Source organism: Staurois parvus, unplaced genomic scaffold, assembly GCF_062004578.1.
Source record: "Staurois parvus isolate SC_StPar_1 unplaced genomic scaffold, SC_StPar_1.0 ptg000153l, whole genome shotgun sequence".
NCBI classification, from domain to species: domain Eukaryota; kingdom Metazoa; phylum Chordata; class Amphibia; order Anura; family Ranidae; genus Staurois; species Staurois parvus.
This window is the reverse complement of record NW_028317949.1, coordinates 1,063,138-1,090,808: the sequence shown is the minus strand read 5'-3', so window position 1 is coordinate 1,090,808 and position 27,671 is coordinate 1,063,138. Positions and strand designations below refer to the sequence as shown.

General features: G+C 41.2%; 1 protein-coding gene across 1 annotated transcript in view; it reads left to right on the top strand.

Moving 5' to 3' along the window:
- Positions 1-27,671, top strand: part of NSUN2 (NOP2/Sun RNA methyltransferase 2) — a 91,699-nt gene that overhangs the window by 24,857 nt on the left and 39,171 nt on the right. The window contains exons 4-12 of the mRNA XM_089674820.1: positions 903-1,007; positions 5,987-6,092; positions 9,406-9,477; positions 9,666-9,750; positions 13,103-13,295; positions 16,966-17,040; positions 22,665-22,795; positions 24,283-24,356; positions 24,434-24,561. Of these exons, the coding sequence (XP_089530946.1) occupies positions 903-1,007; positions 5,987-6,092; positions 9,406-9,477; positions 9,666-9,750; positions 13,103-13,295; positions 16,966-17,040; positions 22,665-22,795; positions 24,283-24,356; positions 24,434-24,561 (969 nt within the window). The remainder of the gene's footprint in view (positions 1-902; positions 1,008-5,986; positions 6,093-9,405; positions 9,478-9,665; positions 9,751-13,102; positions 13,296-16,965; positions 17,041-22,664; positions 22,796-24,282; positions 24,357-24,433; positions 24,562-27,671) is intronic.

Genomic DNA, 27,671 nt, shown 5'->3' with positions numbered 1-27,671 from the left:
AAAGTTGATAGCGTTCTTGCATATATGAAAAAAAGAAAAACACTGATAGCTTTAACCACTTCCCGACCGTTGTATATAAACGGCCGGACGGTGGCACTGCAGGGTCGGGTGGCCGTTTATAATGGCCTCCCCGCACCCTGTTTGTGCGTGCTCCCGCGATCCGGTGCCCGCTGTGTCCTCCGGACACAGTGAAACACCGTTCGTCGGACGGGACCTCTGTACGAGGTCCCGATCATGTGATCACTGATTGGCCAATCAGTGATCACATGCAAAGTAGTAAGCAAGATGTCACTTCTGACATCATTGCTTGCTACTTGTGAAATCTGTGAATGATCACAGAGGTCACATGGTACAAGGCTATTCACAACAGCCTTGTACCATGTGACAAGCTGTGACCAATCATAGCTCACTCAGTAGTTTTCAATGGCTGCAAAAATGCAGACAGAGAGAAAGAGAAATGATTGCTTTTACATCCTATATGGGTGTAAATGCAATCGGTGTAAAAAAAAAAAAAAAAAAATTATTTATTTGCAAAATTATCAGTGTGGACATTTGAACAAAAGGAAGGGCAGAGAAGTCCGGATCAAACTGCCTTTTTACACAATACAGATGATTAACCCCTTAGGTTCCACTGTGAGTATAACAAGCATGCTTTACTGCATATACAGACTGATTTTACTGTTGTGGGTTTAGTAACACTTTAAGAGCAACTTGGAGACAAGGTGCCTAAATAGGAATGCTTGTGTGATATGCATACTTACATCGGTCCAAGCTGTACCAGAGTAACTATGCAATAAATGTAATACCTGGATTTCAGCTTTAAAGCTTACCAATCAGTTTTCAGAGATTTTATAGCTCTAAATGTGATTTTAACTTGATAAAATTTTTTTTTTTTTTTTTAGCCATGCCAAAGAAATTTTACACTGTTTGAAGGAAAAATACTTCAAGGAGCTGCAAGATATTGAAGTGGATGGTCAGAAAATAGAGGCTCCCCAACCACTGAGCTGGTAAATTATTCACTGTCATAGAAAGGTTATTCCCAATTAGAAGCCATTTACATTCTTATACTACTTAATCCTTAGTCCAGCACATTAAGGCTGGACTTATAGTACGTTTATGCATTGCAACTCCTTGCAACAAGCAAATTGCTGTGTGGTGTCATCAATTTTTAACCAATATCCCAGTGCACTGTTAGGACCTATTCACACCATTGCATTGCGGAGTCATTTATTTTGAATGGCATCATAGTGCACCTCCAAATGCATGTACACTATAATGCACTCCTGAATGCCTCAGTGTAAAGGGTTCTATGCGGTCCTCTCCATTATGGAAAAAAAAATGCAACCTGCAACTTTGCAGCGAGTTGCAGCTTTCTCCTCTGGAGTCCCCCTGCAGCTCCTTCTTTTTTTTTTTTTTTGTTTTCTTCCATAGCAAGTGGCTTGCTATGGGGCGGATGTGCGGGCGCGATCCTGAGCTGGGCTATGTATGTCTATAGCTGCACACAACACAACTTGGCTTTGCCCCCCACCCTCTGCTAGGATGATTAGATTGACAGCAGTGGAAGTCAATGGCTGTCACTGCTGCCCCATCCTCCCATTAGTAGGGAAAGAGAGAAGAGAAGAATTGAAGATGCGCACAGTGCCCGAATGATACAGAACTTGGGTAAGCATGCAGGAAATGCATTAAGGTAAAACAAATAGCTTTTTAACCACTCTAAGTACAGGACACAGGGCTTGTAGTTATAGACCATGGTTATATGCACTTTATCTTCAGGTGACTTGAATAATGGCAAAAAAACCTTTTTGGGGCTGCCCCTGTATAGCCCCATACAGCCCCACCCGCTCTACTACCTTTTTTTCTTCACATGTCTGCCAGGATTTGACTTATTGACCTTGCCCATGGGCTTCTGAATCCGTAACTCCGTTTCTCTTGGAAACTGTGCACAGACCCCACAGTGTAGTACTGGCCTGTAATGTTTGCTTTGTTGCTTCTCAACTTGCATGTGTATTTAGCCACATGGTGCTATACAGGAAAAAGGTTGTGGTAGTTTCCAGACCCCCAAAGACCTCTTCATGTGTATTCTCACAACAAAAACCTGGACTCCTAATGGGACCAATGACATGGACAGGCTAAAACCGGGTTTCCCTGTAACTTGAACCGACCTGGATATGAACAACTTACATCGCACACAAGTACAGTGGGTAAAATAAGTATTCAATATGTCACCTTTTTTCTAGGTAAAATTATTTCTTAAAGTGCTGTTGACATGACATTTTCACCACTACAAAGAAACCAAAACAATCAAGTTCAGAAATTAAGTTGTGTAATAAAATGGAATGAAACGGAAATATTATTGAACACGCTAACTGAAATTGTTTTTAATTCTTTGCACAAAATCCTTTTGGTAATGACTGCTTCAAGACGCCTCCTGTATGGAGAAACTAGTCGCATGCATCGATCAGGTGTGATTTTGGCCCATTCTTCCACACAAACAGTCTTCAAATGTTGAAGGTTCTGTGGGCCTCTTGTATGAACTCTGTTTTGTTTTTAGTTCTATCCATAGATTTTCTGTTGGATTCAAGTCAGGTGATTGGCTGGGCCATTCTAACAGCTTTATTTTCTTTCTTTGAAACCAGTTGTGTTTCCTTGGCTTTGTGTTTGGGATTATTGTGTTGTTGAAATGTCCACCCTCGTTTCATCTTCATCATCCTGGCAGATGGCAGCAAATTTTTATCAATGTCTTGACACATTCATCCTTCCTTCACTGACATGACGTTTGCCAGTACTGTATGCTGAAAAACAGCCCCACACCATGATGTTCCCACCTCCAAACTTTACTGTTTAGTATGGTGTTTTTGGGGTGATGTGCAGTGCCATTTCACCTACAAACGTGTGTATTATGGCATCTAAAGAGTTCAATTTTGGTCTCATCTGACCAGACTATATTTTCCTAGTATTTCACAGGCTTGTTTAAATCCTGTGCAGCAAACGTTTAGCATGCTTCAACATGCTTTTTTTCCAGCAATGGAGTCTTGCGTGGTGAGCATGCATACAGGCCATGGCGGTTGAGTGCATTACTTATTTTCTTTGAAACCATTATACCTGCTAATTCCAGGTCTTTCTGAAGCTCTCCACAAGTGGTCTTTGGCTCTTGGACAACTCTTCTGATAATTCTTTAACTCCTCTGTCAGAAATCTTGCAAGGAGCACCTGGTCATGGCTGGTTTGTGGTGAAATGATGTTCTTTCCACTTCCGGATTATGGCCCCAACAGTGTTTACTTGCTTGGTTCCTTGCTGACAGCTGATGAGACATCCGTTGGATGCAGCACCCGGCTTCCTGGCCTGTTGCTTATCAACCAACTATTCACTTGTTGCTGGATTTCTAAACTTCTGAATGTTCCGGTAAGCACTGTGAGGGGATCCCTACGCCAAAATTAAAAAAAAATGGTGTGGGAGTGTCCCCCAAAATGCATGCCAGGCGACATGTGGATAAGGGCCTGGAATGGTTTTTGGGGGGACCATCATGTCAATTTTAATTTTGCCATGGGTTTCCCTTCAAAACCCATATCAAACCGAAGGAAAATCCCACGCCAAAAGTTGAGATTTTTTTTTAAAAAACACGCATGGGACCAAGCCGCCCTGTCTGTGTCTATAAATTCAGGGCAGCATGGTTGGGGAACGAGCCCGCACAAGTGCCCCCATAGACAACGGCAATTGCTTTTCCACCATGGATACATTGATTGGCATGGTGTGAACTAGTCTTTGCCTAGCAGCATCTTAATCTCCACAGCTCAAACAAGCCCCTATGGGCACTAAGTGTCAATGCTCTAGAAAATGTAAATCGCTAAGTATCTGGAATGACTCTTTTATATCTGTGCAGAATTTTGTGGTTTAGTCTGCAGAACCTGCTTGCATTAGGTACTTTTTAAGCATGCTGTTTGATGGTGAATGTCTATTTGGGGAATCCCTTGATAAATTAATCAAGAAAGTCAATGAGGAAAAGGCACTTTTACTACCAAAGAAGCCAAGGTCGTCTTCCTTCCTGGCTACTACAGTACGACTGCTCAGCAAAAGGGGCCCTTTCACTCTCCCAAGGGGTCAACTTCAAAACCAAGGCTTAGTACTTCATTTTGTCACAAGCCCTGGCCCTCAAGCCTACCCAGAAACCCTCCTCACAATGAGGGGGCACCCCCACTTGTTTGAGTCAGAGCATGTCTATTGACAGTTGCATCACTCCAGATCTGAGATGTCCTGGACCTCTGGGTCCAATCTGTCCATTCAAATTTGAATTTTTTTCTCTGCCCCCTCCCCGCTTCCTACCCACCAGCAGCAGCTGGCTGCCTTGCAACAACTCAAGTCACAAGGGGTCGTTGTACTAGTTCCTTCAGAGGAAAAGTTGCAAAGTTTTTATTCAAACCTATTCGGTCCTCAAACCAATAGAGGCATGAGCCCAATATTAGACTTCGTTTCTAGACAGAGATTTCTTTGTGTACCAAAATTTTTAATGAAATTGACAAGATCTGTCATTGCTTCTCTCAGACAACGTGAATTTCTGGCATCAGTGGATATACAAGATGCCTATCTACACATCACTATCTTTCCTTCACATTATTATTATTAATATTATTATACAGGATTTATATAGCTCCAACAGTTTATACAGCACGTCACAACATTAGGGCAAACTGTACAATTTAATACAGTAGGAATCGTAGGGCCCTGCTCCTTAGAGCTTACAATCTAAGAGGGAGGGTCAAGAGGTGCAAATGATAAAAACTGTGGGGAATGAACTGATGGAGAAAGAACAAGTGCAGTTGTTAGGCGGGGGCAGTGTAGGCCACTCTGAAGAGAAGAGTTTTCAGGGATCGTCTAAGGCCTCAAGCACACTGAGCGTTTTTTACAGCTGCTGTTTTGGGCATCAGACTTGTGGTTTTTTTTTTTTTAACTGCCCCTAAACTCCCCTACATGTTATTTTATATGTTCATGCACACATAGGCTTTTAGCGTTTTATGGCAGGAGAGTTTAGTGACAGAAAATACACCCTCTACCAGTGCTTTCTGGAGCAGCAGTGTTTTGGTAGAAAAAACCGCTGACAGCTCCTAAACTCTACTATCTTTCCTAAATGCTTTTGCCTAGTTTTTTAAGCGTAGGCTGCCGGCGTCCTTAGCCAGTGGTTGTTAAGGAGTGGGCCAGGAGGCTGGCCGCCGTGTCCTTAACAACGGATGAGTCATCAGTTGTCAGTGGGGTTCCCCGCTGACAGCTGAATGTAAAAAAATAAAAACCTTTGCTGACCATAAAAAAAAAATAATGTTGTGGGGATCCCCCTCCAATCCGTACCAAGCCCTTTGAGTCAGGTATGGATTGTAAGGGGAACCCCACGTCAAAATTAAAAAAAAAAATGTGGGATCTCCTGCAAAATCCATACCGGACACTTATCTGAGCAGGTAGCCTGGTAGGCCAAGAAAGGGGAGGGGGGGGTGAGCAAGCAGTACCCCGCCCCCCTTCCCTACTGGACCATACCAGGCCACGTACTCTGACCTTAAGGGGGGGTGCTTTGGGCCAGGGGGCCGTGTCCAGTTACCAGAAGGAGGCCGGCATATACTGTAACCATGGTCCATATTTATTCATTCTATTACAGGTACTTGTTTAGCACTGTCAATTTATGCAGCGCTTTACATATATTGTACATTCACATCAGTCCCTAACATTCAAGGAGCGTACAATCTAAGGTTCCTAACTCACATTCATACAAACAAGGGCTAAGTTAGACAGGAGACAGGAGTAAACTTGCACAGGTAGTGCTGTGGTTGGGATTTGAATCGACGACCTTAGTGCTGCTAGGCAGAAGTGCTAACCACTCAGAAGCCCTATGTATTGTACAGTACTCCAAGATGAGGAATTTACAAGTATGACAAAATGTAATTTTTTTTTTTTTTTTAGGCCCTTACATTTAAATTATGTTTCTTTTTTTCCCCTATAATTTTAGGTACCCTGATGAGCTTGCCTGGCACACAAACTTGAGTAGGAAGATAATTCGCAAGTCACCAGACTTGGAGAGATTTCACCAATTTCTTATCAGTGAGACAGAGTCTGTAAGTAACTTTAAGCTAAGTGTTCTCTGTGTGATAACTTGATATTGTGTCAGAAGAAACGTGTTCTGGGTCTCTTTATATACTCTTTTTAACTGCAATGTTAGGACCATTTAGGATTGGGTCCCAATCCTGGTAAAAGTTTAACCAAAACCATATTTAAATCTGAGGTGCTTTTAGGAAAGTCTGGGGCTTTTAAAAAATGAAAGGGGCTTTATGGCAACCTAAACTGTTAATGTATTTAACATTGTGCTGTTTATCTCTTACTCTCCTCCCTGCCTGTCTCCAACACTGCACCCGGGCAGTGTGACAAGCAATGATCAGGATTGGCTACCTTAACACTCAGCAGAGGCGCATCTGCTGAGCGAGTAAATGAAGCGCTGGCGCCAGTGAGAAAAAGAAAAAACTTTATTCCTTCAGGTTACCCTCGCATACTGGACATCCAGGCTCAGTACGAGTGCATGCTGAGCAGCCAAATCAAGCTTTAGTGTTCACTCTGGTAAAGGATAAGTTCACCTTTTAAATAAAATAATAATAAATGCCTATTTTGTTAATTTTAGAAGCCTGGAAAACATTGCACCGGTGATCAGCAGTTCAATGCAGGACTCCTGCAGACTGTCAGTGTAGTCTGTCTGTACATCATACATCATAAATCATACATCATATGAGCAGGCAGTTTCACACTGACTGGAAGAATCGAGCTACTAGAGTGCTCAACAGTGCTGGGGTAGTTCATTGAGAACTACAAGCCGACAACTGCAAAGGATGTCGGTACTTGTAGTTGATTCCCAAAACTCTGTAAATGGATGATGTGGCCATGTAGGTGGAGCCCTGAACAACCACGCTGTTTTCAAAAAGTGACAGTTGGTATGGGTACTTCTCCCCATACTTCCGTCACACAGAAGGCTTGGATAGCCGAGCCGCTGCAGGACTGGGAACATGTTATATATTCCACCCTTAAAACGGGCGGAACATGTAACATGTTCCCAAAGGTCAACTTATCCTTTATCCCTTTTCGCTGCAAGAGCCCTTTTTGTGTCGTTTGTGTTTTTTTGTTTTTTCTTTGTACACGTTAAAAAAAAAATTATTTTAGGCCTGAAGATTACATAAACCCCAGAAAAACATTATATATTTTCTAAAAGCAGAAGCTATAGAGAATTAAATAGTGGTAGTTCTAATTTATGTTACATATATCGTAAAAGTCTAGGAAATGAACAATTTCAGTAAAAAACACAAGTTATCTTAGGGCACAAAAAGTCATTAAATCACTCAATTTTTTTGTAAAATAAAAAAGATGAAGCTGCACCATGGAAATATATGCCCAACATGTCAAACCTTAAATTTTCATATGCTTTTGAAATTGTAACCAACTTTAGTACCCTATATTTTCTATAGGCAACGCTTTTAAAGCCCCTTTAGATCATCAGTTCACTGTTATGGAGGAGGTCTGGTGTTAGAATTATTGCTCTCATTCTGGCATGCAGTAGGCAGTATGTAACATGTATCATAATTGAGGTTTTCACGTGTTTACGTTTGTATGTGCGTTTATGTGAGGAGTTTATGTGCTTGGGTGTAACTAATTTTTTACAATTTTTTAAAAAAAAAAGTTTTTTCTTTACTTAAAGCGTTACTAAACCCATGACCCTGCATTCACTATATCTAGTTTTCCTCAGTGCACACAACATGCAATTATTTTAGTAAATATAAACTGCTGAATACCTTTTCTCATCAGAAGTATATAGCAGTCTTGCTACTTCTATCAGTGTCCAGCCGAGCACTAGTTAAAGCTTGTAGGAGAAGTTTTCACTCTCCCCTGATTGTCCTATGAAGCGGCATAATCCCTGACACTGTCTGGACAGTGCTTATCACATGCACTCTCCCATATAAAAACTCTCAAGCAATACACACCAAACTGACCATGTTCAGCTTGCCCTCAAGACTCTGTTCTATCAGCAGATGGATTGGGGACAGTAGAAGGGGAGGATCACAGAAGACCGGATTAAACATCCTTTTTACACAATGCGGAGGATTAACCCCTTAGGTTCCACAATGAGTATAACAAGCATGCTTTACTGCATATACAGACTAATTTTACTGTTGTGGGTTTAGTAACACTAACTTTTTTTTTTTCATCACATAGGGGACAAAAAGTATCTTATGTGATGATTTTTTGGTGACAGGTTCTCTGAGACATCTGGGGTCTAAAAGACCCTGCATGTCTCCCTTGTGCTCCAGTGAAGGTAATGCAGAACGCCCTGCATTACATTCTTACACATCACTTCTAGGTCAGGACAAGAAGGGCAGGAGACTGGGGGGGCCAGGGGCTGGCACTCTAGTGCAGTATGTGGACGCAATTTGGGCAGCAGCGCAGCATCAGCTACATTCAGTACAGACCCCTACTTGCGAATGAGCTCCTGGAATGGAACTCATTTGCAAGCGCTGATCTTTGCTGGACTTAAAAACAAAGACTATGGGAGCTGATCAGTGTGTTTTGGGGGAGGGCGGAGTAACCCTTTCACAAAGGCACTGAGGGGGAGATCGCTGCACCAACATTGCTTGTGTTTGGTGTGGCGATCTGTCAGTTTTTCTTCTTTCGTTCAGCCCCTTGGGTTAAACAGGAAAAACTGTTTGTACCCAGCTTTCAGCTTTACAGAATTGGATATGCGAACACATTTGCAGCTTAGAAAGTTCGCAAGTTCATTGATCGAACGTAGAGGGTTACTGTACACCGTGCTTTGTTTCAGCAGTGGTACAGGGACTTCCCGTCCTGTTTCCCAACAAAATAGTCAGGCTATTACTACATGGTCATTCAGAGGAAGCTTTGCATTTTTATGAATGCATATGCGGCTTCCCCTCATTGGCTGAGGTGGAGATCATGACATCATACACCTGCATCGCCACCTCAGTCAATCAGAGGAAGCTTTGCATTCTTTTATAAATCTACAAAGTTTCCTCTGATTCAGCAGCGCACAGCCTGACTTGATTTCATTCCAGGAACGGGGCAGGAAGTCCCCACAGTGATGTATACTGTATGTAGCTGATGCAATGTAGTTTATACAGCGCTCCCAGCAGGCACATCTGTTAGTAAAGGTAATAGATTGTTTGGACCATCTTGGGCCAGACTATTTAACATCATAGTAAACCTGTAGGTAGGTGTTAATGGTGTTTATCTCTACCTGGGAAACTGTTAGGACATAAGGCTCCAACACTCTAAATCAACCTCACTGCAGTTTACAGTGCCATAATGGGTGCTGGGAGAAAATTACTTTTGTTTGTAACCAATACGTGTTTTATGCAATTCTTTTTTTATTTTCAGGGTAACATAAGTCGTCAAGAAGCTGTCAGTATGATTCCTCCTGTTCTTTTGGATGTTCAGCCACATCACAAAGTATGTTTTTTACTATCCAGGAAACTTTGAACTTTGTTTTTTGCCTGCTTCATTTTGTTCATTGTTAATGATAAATTATTTAAATACTGTAATTCAAATTCCCCAGAGTAATATATTGATCGTTCTTTAGGGAATCATCATTAACCTTGAACAGGCATTTAATTTCTTCTTCTTGGTTTTCATCATAGATCTTGGATATGTGTGCTGCTCCAGGATCTAAAACAAAGCAACTTATAGAAATGTTACATGCGGACATGGATGTTCCATTTCCTGGTATGATCTGACTTAACACATTTCACACATTTTTGCTTGCAGCCCCTAGTTCCAGTTAGCTTGAGAGGTGTCAGAAGGGGCTGTGGGTTCTGTGTTACACAAGGCAGTCAGTTACACAGAGGATTTGTCTGTGTGTAACATTTTGTTTTACATTTGATGTCTGTGTATCCTGGTAACATATTCATGATAAAATGACTGCTTAGTCTAGAAGTTTAAGTTTCAAATATAGCCCAAATGAAACTGCTTTCTTAAAAAGAAACCCAGGTTTCAGTTGGCTGATTTGCTAAAAAGTTCACAACAAGCACTAGTGTCACCTGCAATTTTGATACTTCTTTGGAATATTGGCCTGGTAGACATGATTTCTAAGAAAATTCCAGATCTGAATATGAAAAAAGTTAATAGAAAAGTGGTTAGAATTAAAAAACTAACAGATAATCAATGGTGGGTGACTAGTAGGAGGACAATCATAGAATAAATTAGCATATGTTTGAGAGGTTTGGATCAAAGAGGAGAATATACTGAGACTTGGGCCTCTATTAATCATGGTGGTTAAAAATATATATAACTAATTGATGCTGCACTACTCGATAAACAAATGGGTGTGAGGTTATATTCATTTAATTATTTATTTTTCGTTTATTCATCCAAGTGCAGGAGTAGAGGACTAATGAAAAAACACAATGAGCAAAAAATTCAATCAATATACACAAAACTACACAGTGTATATGCAGTGCCAGTGATAAACTCAGTGTACTGGTGACCAAATGTGTAAAAAAATAAATAAATAATAATATATATATATATATATATATATATATAGATAGATAGATAGATAGATATAAGTGCCACAATATAGTTTAGTTTAAGTCCCAAATAAATCAATGTGGCGTACAGTCCCAATATATAGTGTACAGTCCCAATTGAAACTGTGTATCTTCAACACAAGCTGTGAAGCATCCAGTGATCACTGCAATGAATCAATCCTCCACCAGCTAGCATGCGTGCTCACCTCCAAACTGCGACCCACAAGTGGTCATAAGGCTTTAAATGCACTCAAAGCGATTGATATCCCTGTGTGTCTCCCTCGATAGTAATTTTTGGCTCTATACACCACCACAATGGATTTGAAATGAAACGAACAAGATGTGCTTTAACTGCAGACTGTCAGCTTTAATTTTAGGGTATTTACATCCAAATCAGATGAACGGTGTAGGAATTACAACAGTTTGCATATGTGCCTCCCACTTGTTAAGGGACCAAAAGTAATGAGACAATTGGCTTCTCAGCTGTTCCATGGCCAGGTGTGTGTTATTCCCAGATTATCCCAATTACAATGAGCAGATAAAAGGTCCAGAGTTCATTTCAAGAGTGCTATTTGCATTTGGAATCTGTTGCTGTCAACTCTCAAGATAAGATCCAAAGACCTGCCAATATCAGTGAAGCAAGAAAAAACAACACAAACCCATCAGAGAGATAGCAAAAACATTAGGCGTGGCCAAAACAACTGTGTGGAACATTCTTAAAAAGGAGCGCACCGGTGAGCTCAGCAACACCAAAAGACCCGGAAGACCACGGAAAACAACTGGTAGATGACCGAAGAATTCTTTCCCTGGTGAAGAAAACACCCTTCACAACAGTTGGCCAGATCAAGAACACTCTCCAGGAGGTAGGTGTATGTGTGTCAAAGTCAACAATCAAGAGAAGACTTCACCAGAGTGAATACAGAGGATTCGCCACAAGATGTAAACCATTGGTGAGCCTCAAAACCAGGAAGGCCAGATTAGAGTTTGCCAACAGTTCTGGAACAACATCCTATGGACAGATGAGACCAAGATCAACTTGTACCAGAGTGATGGGAAAAGAAGAGTATGGAGAAGGAAAGGAACTGCTCATGATCCTAAGCATACCACCTCATCAGTGAAGCATGGTGGTGGTAGTGTCATGGCGTGGGCATGTATGGCTGCCAATGGAACTGGTTCTCTTGTATTTATTGATGATGTGACTGCTGACCAAAGCAGCCGGATGAATTCTGAAGTGTTTCGGGCAATATTATCTGCTCATATTCAGCCAAATGCTTCAGAACTCGTTGGACGCCGCTTCACAGTGCAGATGGACAATGACCCAAAGCATACTGCAAAAGCAACCAAAGTGTTTTTTAAAGGAAAAAAGTGGAATGTTATGCAATGGCCAAGTCAATCACCTGACCTGAATCCGATTGAGCATGTATTTCACTTGCTGAAGACAAAACTGAAGGGAAAATGCCCCAAGAACAAGCAGGAACTGAAGACAGTTGCAGTAGAGGCCTGGCAGAGCATCACCAGGGATGAAACCCAACGTCTGGTGATGTCTATGCGTTCCAGACTTCAGGCTGTAATTGACTGCAAAGGATTTGCAACCAAGTATTAAAAAGTGAAAGTTTGATTTATGATTATTATTCTGTCCCATTACATTGGTCCCTTAACAAGTGGGAGGCACATATGCAAACTGTTGTAATTCCTACACCGTTCACCTGATTTGGATGTAAATACCCTCAAATTAAAGCTGACAGTCTGCAGTTAAAGTACATCTTGTTCGTTTCATTTCAAATCCATTGTGGTGGTGTATAGAGCCAAAAATGTTAGAATTGTGTCGATGTCCCAATATTTCTGGACCTATTTGTGTTATTGCACCTGCTGTTTTAAGCACATGTCACTCTATATTATTTAAACGATTGGAGTCTCACGTTTTAATTATTGCTTATTAATGTATATTTATTCACCTATATTTGTGTGTATATACACTGATTTGTTGCATTTGCATAGTGCTTCACCATTTTTTGTTATAAGTCCCATATATTCTCTGTGTAATGGTGCAGCTGACATATTTTGGCAATGGAAAGACCTGTCAAAGCTGTATTCTGGCATTCAAGGTACAGGTTGGAAAGGTCACAGAATGGGTGGATGTGTTTTATACAGCATGGACACCGCCTACTCAGCTCTAATGGCTGGTGTAAACTGACTCTGTTGTCTTCTTACACCCGACTACCCTCTGAACCGATCCACCCAAATCAGAGGACCGATCCCTTTCCTTTTTTTTTTTCTTTTCTGATGGATCAGACCTAGTGGTAGGCGGATGTAAGTGGACATAAATCCATTTACACCCTCCTGTCTATAGGAGTGAATACCATGCGGTCAGGTCCCCCTGAAAAACCGACAGGCAAACCTGATCGGACCCACCATGTGAAAGGGGCCTAATATCTAGTGTTCTACTTGACAAATTGTTGTTAATTGTATGTGAATTCTAGCACAATCCAATTTGTTACAATTGATGTAGCTGCTAGCTAACTTTTTTTTTGTTTTTCTGCAAATATTAGAGGGCTTTGTCATTGCTAATGATGTGGACAACAAGCGTTGCTATTTGTTAGTTCATCAAGCTAAGAGGCTAAACAGTCCCTGTGTTATGGTGGTGAACCATGATGCATCAAGCATTCCCCGGCTCCTAGTTGAAAATAACGGTGCTAAAGAAGTGCTGTACTATGACCGGATACTCTGTGATGTGCCATGCAGGTAACGAGATGAGGCATTTTATTCTAAATAATCCAAATGATTATTTTGTTATATTGTGGTTTTATGTTTACCCCCCACCCCATTGGCATCCGCTACTGTCAGTCAAAGCCAGTGAGTCAATGAGGAGAGAGTAGGGAGATGGGCTGAGACGTGATGTGTGTATGAATAGACATGCAGAGCAGTGGTTCGGGCGTAAGCCTCCTCTGTTGACTCCATAGCCAGCTGCTTGCTACAGGGGCACTCTGCATTGGGCAGCTTTGTCTTTTCTGTTTAATTTTCAGTGCTGTGTGTATATAAATTGATAATTTCCTGCAGGGAGAAGAAACTGCTAGATCACTGAACTGTGTACAAAACCCTGTGTGTTTGTAAACACAGGGCTGTGTGCTGTGATTGGCCACAGCCAATCAACAGGTTTCGGCCATAAATCATTGGCCAGGAACTGCTGACCAAGTCCCGTAGCCAGTGACCGTGAGAGTTGCATGCACACCCCTAACCCGGAACATGCTGAATGACATACATGTACGTCATCCAGCCTGCCCGTGCAGTACATTTACTTCTAGCGGGCGGGATGTAGTCAAGAGAATTGGTTAGAATCCTGCACTCCTTTTTAAGGCTATCAATCCAGTTTGTCATATAATTACAGTGGGTATAGAAAATAATCACCCCCTTTAAAATAATCATGTTTTGTTGCTTTGCAGCCTGAAATGAAGATCGACACAGTTTTTCTTTTATCCTGCTGTACTAACTCAGTGCAACTTATAGCATCCAAGTGAAGGATATAACACCAACATATCAGAAAAGAAAATCAAAAATATAATCACAGAGATGGAAAAAGGATCACCCCCTTGTGTCAGTATTTTGTTGAACCAGCCTTTGCTTTAATTACAGCCTTTAGTCTTTTGATTCAGGGAGGGTTTGTGTTGTACAAAATACCTTCCACTTCTTAATAGATTTCACTATGCTCCTAGGCATTGATAAAGCCTTTGAAATTTTTTTGTATCCAACTCCTGACTTGTGCCTGTCCACAACTTTATCCCGGAGATCTTTTGACAGTGCCTTGCCACCCATAGTTCATTGTTTGCTTCAGTAGCATTACCAGAAACTGAAATTCTCTTTCTCATTCTTCATGCTGAGCTAATCAAAGTGACCACAGTTTATCACAGTTGAAAGTCAAATGGCTCTGTGTGCCATTAAGAAACTGATTAGCTATACCTGATTCAGTTTACAAATCATTTTTAGGAGGGGGGGTGCTCTTTCCAAATCCATGATTCTGTTTTTGATTTAACTTTTTTCTGACATGTTTGTGTTACATCTTTCACTTGGATGCTATAAGTTGCACTGAGTAAACAAAACTGGGTAAAACAAAAACTGTGTGCCTTCATTTTAAGGCTGTGAAGCAACAAAATGTGATTATTTTAAAGGGGGGTGATTCATTTCTGTAACCACTGTATTGGGTGGCTTATTGCATGTGTCTCAGGAAACTGAACACACATCATTTAGTAGGAACAAAATTTTAAAATATTCTTAGATTAGTATACAGATAATCATCGAACCAATCAAGTGCCACCATTTGCAGTCCTGTGGTGCTTTGCTAAGTGTACTGCTCTTTAAAGTGTTACTAAATCCAGGACCCTGCAATCACTATATCTGGTCTCCCACAGTACACAGAACATGGAAATGCAATTATTTTAGTAAATATAAACTGCTAAATACCTTTTCTCATCAGCAGTTAGAGCAGTCTTGTGACTTCTATTAGTGTTCAGCAGAGCACTGGTTAAAGCTTGTTGGAGGAGTTTTCTCTAGGAGGATGTAGAACCCCTGGCCTCTGTCTGGGCAGTGCTGTTTGGCCAGGTGCTGATCACATGCACTCTCCCAAGAAAAAAAACTAGCAATACACACCAAACTGAGCATGTGCAGTGTCTTCACACTATGTCTTATCAGGAGATAAGAGGGAGACACTGGAACAAAGGGAGGATCAGAAAAGTCAGGATCAAACATCCTTTTTACACAAAGCGGAGGATTAACCCCTTAGGTTCCACGTATACAACAAGCATGCTTTACTGCATATACAGACTGATTTCACTGTTGTGTGTTTAGTAACCCTTTAATTATTGTGACCCATGTTCTTTGTTCAGTTACATCTCTGGCAGTTTCCATTTTATAGTATGTACCTTTTTCCTAAGGCTGTATTCACACCTAAGCAGAGCAATTTGCAGGTGTATTTGAGCATTTTGCACATGAATAGGGTTCTAGAATTGTATTTCACGTGTTTTTTACATGTATATTCAAGCTTCAGGAGTTTGGGTACAGAGTTGAGCCTCTAATGGCCATTTACATAAAAAAAAATTAAAAATGATACTTAAACATACAATCACTAACCCTTAAACCATAAATGCACTTCATCTTTCTGAAGAGCCATACACACTCCACAGAAATGCTGGTAGGGTAATTGGATCCTGTCTAAATTGGCCCTAGTATGTGTATGTATGAATGTAAGTTAGAATGTTATATATATATATATATATATATATATATATATATATATATATACGGTTGTGTTCAAAATAATGGCAGTGTGTTGAGTAAAGCTCAAAATCCTTCTAATAGCTTTTATTTCCATACACACAAATGCATTGGGAACAGTACACATTCTATTCCAAATCAAAACATGAAGAAAAATATATCAAATTTGTGTTGTTCCTCTAAAACAAATTGAAGAAAAGTGAATATCAGACTGTTCAAAATAGCAGTGTTTGTGTTCTTCTTTACAAACTCAAACATTCACTATATAAAATGAAAAATGTTTGAAGATTTTGCTTTCCTTTGAATCACTTAATGAATATTTAGTTGTAGTCGCACTGTTTCTAAGAACTGCTGTACATCTGTGTTGCATGGAGTCAACCAACTTCTGGCACCTGTGAACAGGTATTCCAGCCCAGGATGATTGGACTACATTCCACAGTTCTTCTCTATTTCTTGGTTTTGCCTCAGAAACTGCATTTTTGATGTCACCCCACAAGTTTTCTATTGGATTAAGATCCAGGGATTGGGCTGGCCACTCCATAACGTCAATCTTGTTGGTCTGGAACCAAGATGTTGCACGTTTACTGGTGTGTTTGGGGTCGTTGTCTTGTTGGAACACCCATTTCAAGGGCATTTCCTCTTCAGCATGAGGCAGCATGACCTCTTCAAGTATTCTGATGTATTCAAACTGATCCATGATCCCTGGTATGCGATAAATAGGTCCAACACCGTAGTATGAGAAACATCCCGTATCATGATGCTTGCACCACCATGCTTCACTGTCTTCACAGTGTACTGTGGCTTGAATTCAGTGTTTGGGGGTCATCTGACAGACTGTCTCCGGCCACTAGACCCAAAAAGAACAATCTTCCTTTCATCAGTCCACAAAATGTTGCGCCATTTCTCTTTAGACCAGTCAATGTGCTCTTTGGCAAATTGTAACCTCTTCAGCACGTCTTTTTTTCAACAGTGGGACTTTGCGGGGGCTTCTTGCAGATAGCTTGGCTTCACATAGGCGTCTTCTAATTGTCAGCTGTGACTAGTGGTGTTTGTTGCCTAAAGTTCTTTTTAGTTTCTGGTCTGCATTATTATGGTAAGTATGATCATTCGGGGCAGAGTTTAATTACATTTTGTTGCTTTGTTGCAGTGGAGATGGCACAATGAGGAAGAATATAGATGTCTGGAGAAAATGGACAACATTAAACAGTTTGCAATTGCATGGGTAAGAATATATATATTTTTTTTTTCAGAAACTCCTATGTGCCATTTGAGCATGTTTGATGGCTGCTGTTCTAAGCCAAACAGTACATTTAAAATGGACACAGCTGCAGCTCCCTATTTGACAGTTGTGTGAGTTCTGGAGCATGACCCCAAACGAGCATGGAATACCTGTGCGTTCCCATGTGGGTAAAAACTTACGTACACTATAGTATGTTTGTATTAACGAGGCTCAAAGCTTGTGGGTGTTTTAACCACTTCATGTCCGGACACTTTTACCCCCTTTTTGTCCAGGCCAATTGTCAGCTTTCAGTGCTATCACACTTTGAATGAAAAATGCGCGGTCATGCAACACTGTACCCATATGAATTTTTTAGCATCTTTTTTTAGACCGATAAACCTTTTTTTGGTGGTATTTATTCACCACTGGGATTTTTGTTTTTTTGTTTTTTTGCTATGTAAATTAAAAAGTCCAAAAATTTTGAAAAAGTGTTTTTCTTATAAAATTTTGCAAATAAATAGTATTTCATCATACATCTTGGCCAAAATTTATTCTGTTATCTTTTTAGTAAAAAAAAAAATAACCCAAATTAGTTTATAACCAAAAACCTTTATAATTTTTAAACATTTTTATTTTACATTTTTATTTTTGTTTAGTTTTTTTACATACTGTCACCTTAGAAGTACAGTGTCACCATGGTGACATTGTACTACTTGTGGGGGGTGCTGAAGATTTTTTTTTTTTTTTACACTGATTGCTTTTACACCCATAAAGGCTGTAAAAGCAATCATTTCTCCTTCTCTCTGGCTGCATTCTTGCAGCCACTGAGAACTACTGTGTGAGCTGTGATTGGTCACAGCTTGTCACATGGTACAAGGCTGTTGTGAACAGATTTCACACGTAGTAAGCAATGATGTAAGAAGTGACATCTTGCTTACTACTCGGCATGTGATCACTGATTGGCCAATTAGTGATCACATGATCGGGACCTCGCACAGAGGTCCCATCCGACGATCGGTGTTCCACTGTGTCCGGAGGACACAGCGGGCACCAGATCGCGGTGATGCGTGCTCCCAGGGAGCGCGCACAAGCAGGGTGCGGGGAGGCCGTTTATAAATGGCCACCCGACCCTGCACTGCCACCGTCCGCCCGAATGGGAGGTGGTTAACAGGGATATTAGCACACACTTCCTACCTAGTAGTATTTTTATACACAGTTGAGTGCAGCAGCATTGCGTGTGTGCGTGCGTGCGTGCGTGCGTGTGTGTGTGTGTGTGTGTGTGTGTGTGTGTGATTCATCTTATTAGAGTAATTGAACCTTATTCAGAGTTTGTTTTTTGGTGTTGTGTTTTTTGTTTTTAAAGTAAACCGTGACCACATTCGTTACACTTATAGCGCAGGTGCGGCTTGGCTTTTTACAGTGCAGAAACATATAAGTAATGTTGCTTTGAAGTGGCTTCATAACTTTTTTTTTTTTTCCCTTGTGCCTTGAGGAATGCAGGAATTCAGAGGCTGTCTGGTTATGCTGGAGTGGTCACTACCAAACAAAACAAAAAAAAATAGTGGCCCAACTCAGAATAATCTTTCCTAACCCCCATTCCAGCTTTCCTCTGTTCTTTTCAAGAGGGTGGTTGTCTCTTCTCTACTGAGAAAAGTCTAGCCTTTTTTATGCTAGCTAATTGTTTTCCTTCAGTCAGAATTCTTACTTTATTGCTTCTAAGATGGACTCTATACACAACTATCCAGATTGTTCTTTCTGAAGTCTGACTTTGGAACCTTGAGGATCACTGGGCTCCTCATTTCAGCATTTTCCAAACCTATGTGTACTGGTAAAAGTAAGCTGCAGAGTGCTATCAAGTCGAGAGCCATGGCTTTGCCACAGTCATACCAGCATTTGACCATCTCTGAAGACTCCCTTTTGTAAGTAACAGGTGGGGGCTGTTCTCTGGCAGCAGCCTTGTTGCAAGGAATGCTAGGCATCAATAAATTTCACTCCTGTCATCACTCGTATTGCAGAAGGGGGTTATTTCTGAGGAACTGAGTGCTGATATCACCTGCTGGATGGAAGGTCGGTTTGCTCTTTTTTTTTTTTTTTCCAGGTATTAAGCATTGATGCACCTTTCCAAGCACCTTCTGAGATGCTTGGAGCGTTTCATTCTTTGTCTCTGCTACCCACCTACAGTGTCTGTCGGTAGTCTGACTTTCTACCTGCTACCCAAGCAGCCTGGTTCATTAGTATCTGAGGTCTAGCCTTGTGTCCTGGGCTGAGTTGTGTGGCTGACTCTAGACACATGGAACAGTTCAACTGTTCTGGGTGCCTCCAACTCTGACTCCACCAATGGTTCTAAGTGCCTCCAACTGTGACTCCACCAATGGTTGTGGGTGCTGTCTGCCGTGCACCTGCTTGGATGCTGGATATTGACAGCCTGGTATTTTTCCTTGTGCTGGAGTTGATTTCATTCTCGGAATCTCAATGAGGGTAGTAGTGATAATGCGAACTGGGCACACCAAAAGCTGTGTGAAGAGACACAGGGCAGCCATGTTCAGAATTAATCATCAGACATGACATTTTCTTGGAATAGGAGACATGGCTGCTAGGATCCCCCCCCCCCCCTTTTAGAACATACCTATTACAGCAGGAGTGCATCTTCATAGCTAATTTAAAATATATATATAATACAAGGGACTGGAAACTTCAGTAGAACTGCTATCTCAATTCAGGAATGGCTATTGCCCATTCTGCTATACTAGTACTTAGAAAATACAGTACCTAATAAACAGATACTTTCTAAAGCTGTCATTCACTAATTCAATGCTTTATCAGGGGGATCTGGAACGGGTTGCTTATCTTAATTCAGAATTTATATTAGCCCGACATAAAGTGGTAAAAACATTTCAGTTCTGTCACTCTCTGAACCTCCAGGTAATTAAACCCATTAGAAGTACATGGCTTCCAAAAAAATGTCTTAGCCTGGGCTAATTGATACCATAAAAGCCATTTAGGCCTAATCTGTTCTGATGGCTATCTTATTCACCTTCTCTAATTCACAGTTTCAGAATCTGCGCATAATACATAAAATCAGACACGATCAAGTTACAGTATTATTGATTATATATTTGAATGTGGAAGAAAACACTGACCAGGTCAAGATCACACATGACTAAAGTATCATATACAGGAGGCGGATTAGATGTCTTCCACAGTTTATAGTAGGTGAAGGCTAGTTAGGATCTGGTTTTGCGCCATAGTCTTATTGACCATAGATCTCTTCATAAAGAGGACCTGTGACTAATTATTTCTATCACGGGATGCATACATTCCTTGTGATAGGAATAAAAGTGATTCATTTTTTTTTAAAGGGACAGTGTAAAAAATAATTAAATAATTAAAAAAAAAGTTTAAAGTGCCCCCATCCCCCCGTGCTTGCATGTAGTGGTGAACGCATATGTAGGCAACGCCCACATATATAAACTATGTTCAAACCACACATGTGAGGTATCACCATGAATGTCAGAGCAAGAGCAATAATTCAAGCACTAGAACTCCTCTGTAACTTTACATTGGTAACCTGTAAGAATTTTAAAATCATTTATAGGTTAATTTTTAAAAACTCTCCATTTCGGTTTTTTGGCCAAGTGCATCCTGAATTTTCGGGTTTCGATACCAGAATTTTCATTTCGGTGCACCACTAAACTAAATACAGTGACTTTAGTAGAAGGAGACCCTGGAAGTTACTACTTCAAGTTAGTTTGCACCACATCCGCTGGGAAGCCCACTGTAGTCTTCTGAGTCTGAGATAGATTTGCACCCTGCGACTCCTGGAGGACTCCTCTACAGAGTATTCTCAATCCTCTCCATCTTTCTCTTTCACCAGGGAGAATCCCCGAGAGACAGTCACACAAATCAGAAATGGCTGCAGAAAATTCCTCCATTGACACAAAGGAATTTATCGATTGTGCCCCGAGATTTTGAAAATATCAGAGCTAAGCTGACCCAGGCTGGGGGCCCATTCAAGGTGGACTCTGCAAGGGGTCCTTGCTACCTTTTTTGTAGAGGGATTGGGAACCCACCCCGCTGATCTCTCATATTGCCATGGCTTGCTAAGGACTAGCAGTCCTGTCAAACCCAAATGGGATTAGCCACCCAGCTGAGGGGGTGTCGGCTCAAGCCGGACACCTAATTGGTAGGTCCCCCCCATTGCAAGTATTCCAGTGCTTGTGGAATGCTGGTGCTTCTGCACTGTAAACTTGCTGTGGCTGTGCTGGAGCTGCACCTGGAGGTAGCTATCCTAGCACTTGAATTGGGTCCACTCTGTATATGGAAGCTGCCTGTCGCACATATTTCCATGCCAAGGGAACAGACATAATGGCGTCCATCATGTACGTGTGTCATGCCCAATTAATTCCTTTTAAAAGCTGTTATTGGGGTGTGTTGTTCCGCACACCATAACCATCCTGTACTGCCCCAAATGCATCAGGGTTCGCAAGGAAAAACTGCCACATGTTCCACCACAGAGACACTCACCATTCCTTGGTGCAGGGCCAGAAGGCCGAATCTTCACCTTTCTTGGTGGGAGTGCTCCGCAAGGACTTTAGACATTTAGTCTGTTCCCTTCTCTACCACCCCCACCCAAAGAGTTAATTGCCTTGGACTTGTACAGCACCCTGTTGTCAGTGAGGTCATGGGATTCTGTGCACCCTGGAGACTGCTACTCATGAGATCCAGCACTGACTGACAACGTTACACTCCGTAGCTGCTTTTGCATGGAGGTCCTCCAGGTACAGTCCCTCTTGGTGTTAGGGCCGTAGGCAATCGATGTGGATGAAGGCTTTCTCTTCCCCAGCAGGGTTGTTTAGAATAGGCTATATTAAATTTGGAACTAAAGTCCATCTTCAGAGATATCTGTAGCAACAAAGGTTATGTAAGAACACTAGCTGAAAACTAAGGCTTAGCTGAGCTGGGAGGAGTTTTGCCTGGGTAGGGATTCCTACCTTTTATTTATTTTATTTTTTGGGAGACCAGTATCCTTTCATCTGAAGGTGGTGGCATAACCCAAATAGTCATGAAAATGAGGTACCATGTGTCCTGTGATGTAAGATTTAAGAAACTTTGTCTTTGACTTTTTTCTTATCCATATGACAAACTGACTTAAGGGCTCTGGTTCCAGGTAAGCTTTGGTCTTTATCCTTATCTAAAGAATACTGTATGTCCCAATTCTGATATTCACCTGTGTTAAGATGAGAACCACACTTTTCTGGGAAAGTATGCCTGATACTTATTATTGAAGAAGCAGATTTTAATTAAGTTTACCGGAAAAACGAAGCACTGGTTTTTTTTTAAACCTTTTTACATGAATCCTGTATGTTTGCATGGCCTGGTTTATATACACCTTCAACCAGTTATTTGCTGTGCGGAGTTAAAGGCTTCGTCATTTGATACTGGATGAATAACACTTTTTCCATTTATGCTTATCTTCTTCTATATTCTCTTGCTGTTTGAGAGTGTTAATTTATTCTTTTAACTGATGTCTATGTAGATAAAAGAGAGGAAGCATGCCGTGTTCTCGGGAGAAGAATCTTTTGAAATTGAACGCAAGTTGTTGTTAACCTTCATTTTGCATTTTCTAGGTTACAGATTAGAATTGCTACCCGTGGTGTTGAGCAGCTGGCAGAGGGGGGAAGGATGGTGTATTCAACATGCTCTCTGAATCCTATTGAAGATGAAGCTGTTATATCCTCCCTGCTGGAGAAAAGTGAAGGCAAGGCCATGCATTCTCTCGTCACAAGCAGTACAAGACCCATTTAAATCACTAAACGCAGAAAAACAAAATGTTCTAGAGAAGCCTATTTAATTTCTTAGTGAGCAAAATGTTTTACATATATTTTTAGTAATCTGCAACCACTTTGTTATTGCATCAGTACTTTAAAATTGACCTCCTTCATACCTTTTTAGTAATCAAAACGTATATGGGGGGAAAAGTATCAGATTATACACTTGTACATTTTAGTCACTTATGCCCATCTTTTCATAAATAACCAAACTGTACAAGTAATAGGTAAAAAAAATATCCAAAATGTACATTGTCAAAGTTTTGCCTCTTGAGACCATTCCCTCCAGTACATTAACATGCTCTTGATCACAAAACTAGGCCCATATTTTTTGCCCTGTGCCCTTTGGCCCTGGTAGGTATTGCTGCTGGGATAAAGCTGTGATAGCAGTGCTGCCATCATCAAAGTCCACCTGTTTTTCAGAGCGCCTGTAAGGTGCATTGGAAGCTGCGTGGTCAAAGCAGGTGTTGCAGCTATTGACAAATGGAAATAACTGAATATTTTATATTTTGTGAATCTGAGAACATTACTAGGTGAGCAGTTTTTGGTACACACTGGATATGGGTCTTTACTATTAACTTTGAAGTGCCCCCTCATGATTTCTTCTGGCCGAAGGGACAGAACAGGTCAGAATATGCAAATCCTGTTTTACAGTGTTACATGCCCTCTCCCCTTCACACTCACAGCAACATGCTCATAGTCATTCCTATTATTGCCATGCCAGTGGAATCCCTCACTGGCTGTTCCCCCAGCTTTCACAATGTTCGTTTTAGAGGCTGAATGGGAGTTTGCTCTATACCCATTCTCGCTTAAAACACTGCTAAAGTAAAAATGCAGTTCGGAGATGATGACAGGCTCTATAACACGTGTCCGGCCTCCTATGCTGCTGTCTAGTGAATCAGTGTTGGGTCTTGTATTAGGTGGGTGACTGGTTGAAACTGCTGGATTTAGGGCTTGATGAGAAGAATAGAGAATACTGGATAAGTGAATCTTTGTGCGTTTGGCAACTCATTGTTCATATATTAATTGATATGAATTGTAGGTTTCTTGCTTTTCTGCTATTTCTGGTCATCATAAAATACGACCTTTGTTCATCACTGAGCATAAGTACAGTCACCATAATCTGTGAATTAGGCCCGTTGTAAATTGCTGATCATTTACATTTTATCTATTTCATTAGCCATAATTTGCACATATAAAAGGTCTGCATGCTACAATTTCTCTCCACTTCTGTCCCTAGGGCTTTATTCCGCTGGTGTTTATGTAAAAGTTTAAGCACTTTCCTACCTTTCAGATAGAATGGTCTTGCATACACTTTTCTATCATGTTCTTGATATGAGAATCTATAAAAACAACTTTTAGTATGGATTCTGATTTTTTTTTTTTTTTTTTTTCACTCGCCTCTTCTTTTTACTAGGATCCCTTGAACTTGCTGATATTTCTTCTGAGATTCCTGGATTGAAGTGGATGCCTGGAATCACCCACTGGAGGGTATTTATCTTCAGTGTTGGGATTATCAAATATATTTAACTTTGATTTTTAGGCACTTAATGATCTTTCTTTCCTAGGTAATGACCAAAGAAGGCCAGTGGTTTGACAAGTGGGAAGATGTACCTACAAGTAGACATACTCAAATCCGTCCAACTATGTTTCCTTGTGACGAAGAAAAAATGAAAGGAATGAATCTACATCGTTGGTATGCCGAGTAGTCTTGATAGGTTACTTGTAGGGGGTGAACATCAGTTGCCATTTTAGGCTTGGTACATTCTAGTGCAACTGCGATTTTAATTTGATTTCCAGTGCTGTTATGTAGTGCAACAGTAGTACGACTTGGTTCGTTTTGATGTGTTTTTCACACAATTTTCATGCTATTGCAATTTCTGGAGGAGGGAGATAATAGTTTTTGCTGTAGTATTGTGTTTTGGTAGCTATGCCTAGCTTAATATGTGTAATGATACTTTCTTTTTCCTCCATTGAGGGGCACAGCAATTCAGAAACAGCTGGGATTATACTGCAGCCTTAAGAAAATGGAGACACTGGTAAACTGGTCGTAAGCCACCCCCCATATAACTTTCCTCTACCTGGTGTGCCCCAGTTACTCAGTTTTTTTGCTGTTATCCTATGAGGTTAACTTTTTTTTTTTTTTCCTTCAGCTCTGATGAAAAATCAAATTTTTTGCAACAGCGCCTCCATGCTGTACCCAGTTCTCATATTCTAAGCCAAAAGTCATCCCTTCCATTTGGCACAAGACTTGGAACACAAAATCCATGGCGTTTATACCAAACTTCTCTTCCCAATGAAGAAATACCCTCACTTTTAAGAACAGGGGGATGTCTGTTACAGGTTTTCTTTCTGTAGATTAGACATTCCAAATCTGTGGGATGAGTTGGTGATTTCAGAGGGGTAAAAGTAGTTTCAAACTCTAACCCCTCACCACTTCCCTCAAACCAACCAAAATCTGCTCAAGGACAATCAGTCTTGCGGTCTTCCCTGAGCCATTTCTTGTCCCTGGAATTGGCCCTTCCATTACCTATGGAGGACAGGTTCAAAGGATTCTTTTCAAACCTGTTCACAATACCAAAACCCAATGGTGGTAGTTGTCCTATCCTGGACCTAAAAGCCTTAAGCAAGTACCTTCAAATTTACAAGTTTTGTATGGAATCTGTAGATATTCAAAGATACTGATCTGCCATTTTATATGCCATTATCCATCTGTGATCAATGCTTTCTGCACTTAGCAGCAGGAGACAAACACTTTTAGTTTGTTACACTGCCATTTGAGCTATTCTCTGCTGCTAGAGTGTTCACTGCTCCTGAACTCTTAACTCCGGACGTTCAGGTCAGAGTATTTTTTTATTTTTTTTTAACAGTTTTGTTTATTGAAGATGTACGTTGGTACAGACAAACAAAGGTACATAACAGGTCAGAGTATTTAGAGTACCTTCTTCTGAAGGACTCATTCCCCTACCAACTATCTGCAAAAGCCCACAGGACTATTCAGTTTTCTCAGACCTTTGGTCGGGTACTTAGCTTTCACAAATCCCAGGCTTCTCCTTCTCCTGGAATACTTGGGCCTCATTATAGACCTAGCCCAAGAAAAAATCTTTCTTCCCCAAAAAAAAAAACGTATCCTTCCGATCTTGCGCTCGGGCCTTAAGGTCAAAGAGATATCTCTTGAGTTTCTCCTTGAGTATTCTGGACCTCACAGTGGCCTCCTTTTGAGGCTGTTCTGTTTGCCCATTTCCATTCAAGGCCTCTCCAACACAGCCGCTTGTTTTCATGGAACAAACATGCTACCTCTTTTGACCCCCCCATATGCTTCTATCCAGCCAAGCTAGGATTTCCCAGGCTTGGCAGATTTCCAACCCAGTCTTGACAATAGAGAAGTAATTTCTACTATATTAATAAAAGGTGATCACAGGTGCCGGCTGGGGAGGAGTGTCAGTCTCTCTCAATTCAGGGAATGTGGTCACCAAAGAATCCAAGCTCCCCATCAACATCTTGGAGCTCAGGGTGATAGAAATGTCTCTGCGCCACTGGGCCCACCTTCTTAAAGCATACCTGATCAAGGTGCAGTTGGACAATGCCATGGTTGTGGCCTACATCAATCACCATGAGGGTTTGAGAAATCCTGTAGATTTTAAAGGAAGCTAGCCTAATCATGTCTTGCAGAAATACTGTCAAGCGATCTCTGCTGTTCACATCCCAGGAGTGGACAGTTAGAAGGCAGATTACCTGACCACCTGGACCAAGGACAATGGGCCCCTCACTCAAATATGTTCAACCTAATGGGAACGCCAGATGTGGATGTCCTGGCCTCTAGGTTCAACAAGTTACCTCTGTTTGTGACCAGGATCAATGATCCTCTAGGACAGGGGTGTCAACCTGTGGCCCTCCCTCTGTTGCGGAACTACAAATCCCATGAGGCATTGCAAGGCTGGCAGTTACAAGCATGACTCCCAAAGGCAGAGGCACGATGAAAGTTGTAGTTCCTCAATAGCTGGAGGGCTGCAGTTTGACACCTATTCTCTAGGACTAGCTTTGATTGTTCTGATAATTCACTGGACTCATGCTAATTTTCAGCCTTTCCTCCAGGGGGACTTCTGCCTTGACAGCCCCACAATATAGAGCACCAGAAGAAACTAGTAATTCTGATTTGCACAAAACTGTCCTAGAAGAACCAGGTACACAAGATTTACTGTGATCTCTAGGACTCCTAGCCTCTTCCAGACCTGCTGTCTCAGGGTCCTCTTTTCTATCCTGCCTCTCAGCCACTAGTTTTAAGGGCATATGACTGTCCAGGTTTTAAGAGACAGAGGGGTTTCTGAGTCTGTCGATCTATGCTAAAAGCAAGGAAAGTCACCTCCAGAAAGACCTACTATAATATCTGGAAATTCTTCTTTGCCTAGTTCTTTGGTTATCTCTGTCCTAGAGAAACCACTCTCTGAACCCATCAGGGAACTCCTCTTAAAAAAATCTCTCTTGCAAGGTAGCCTTGATTGCTGTCACCTCAGTGAGAAGTGTCTTTAAGTTAGCAGCTCTTGTAAGGAGCCATCCTTCACACTTCACAAGGAAAAAGTAGTCTTGCACCAATGACACTCCTTTCTTCCTAAGGTGGTGTCAGTCTTCCGCCTTTTGTGAAGATGTAAAAGCTACAGTTTCTATAAGGAAACCAGAACCTCTATTTGTCCTACTCTGAGAACCGTGCAAGAGACATCCTGCTTCAAGCTCCACCATTGCTAGGTGGATAAAGACTGCACTTCTCAAGAGCTTAAGCCGGCCAGATATGGGTCAAGTCTTGCCCGG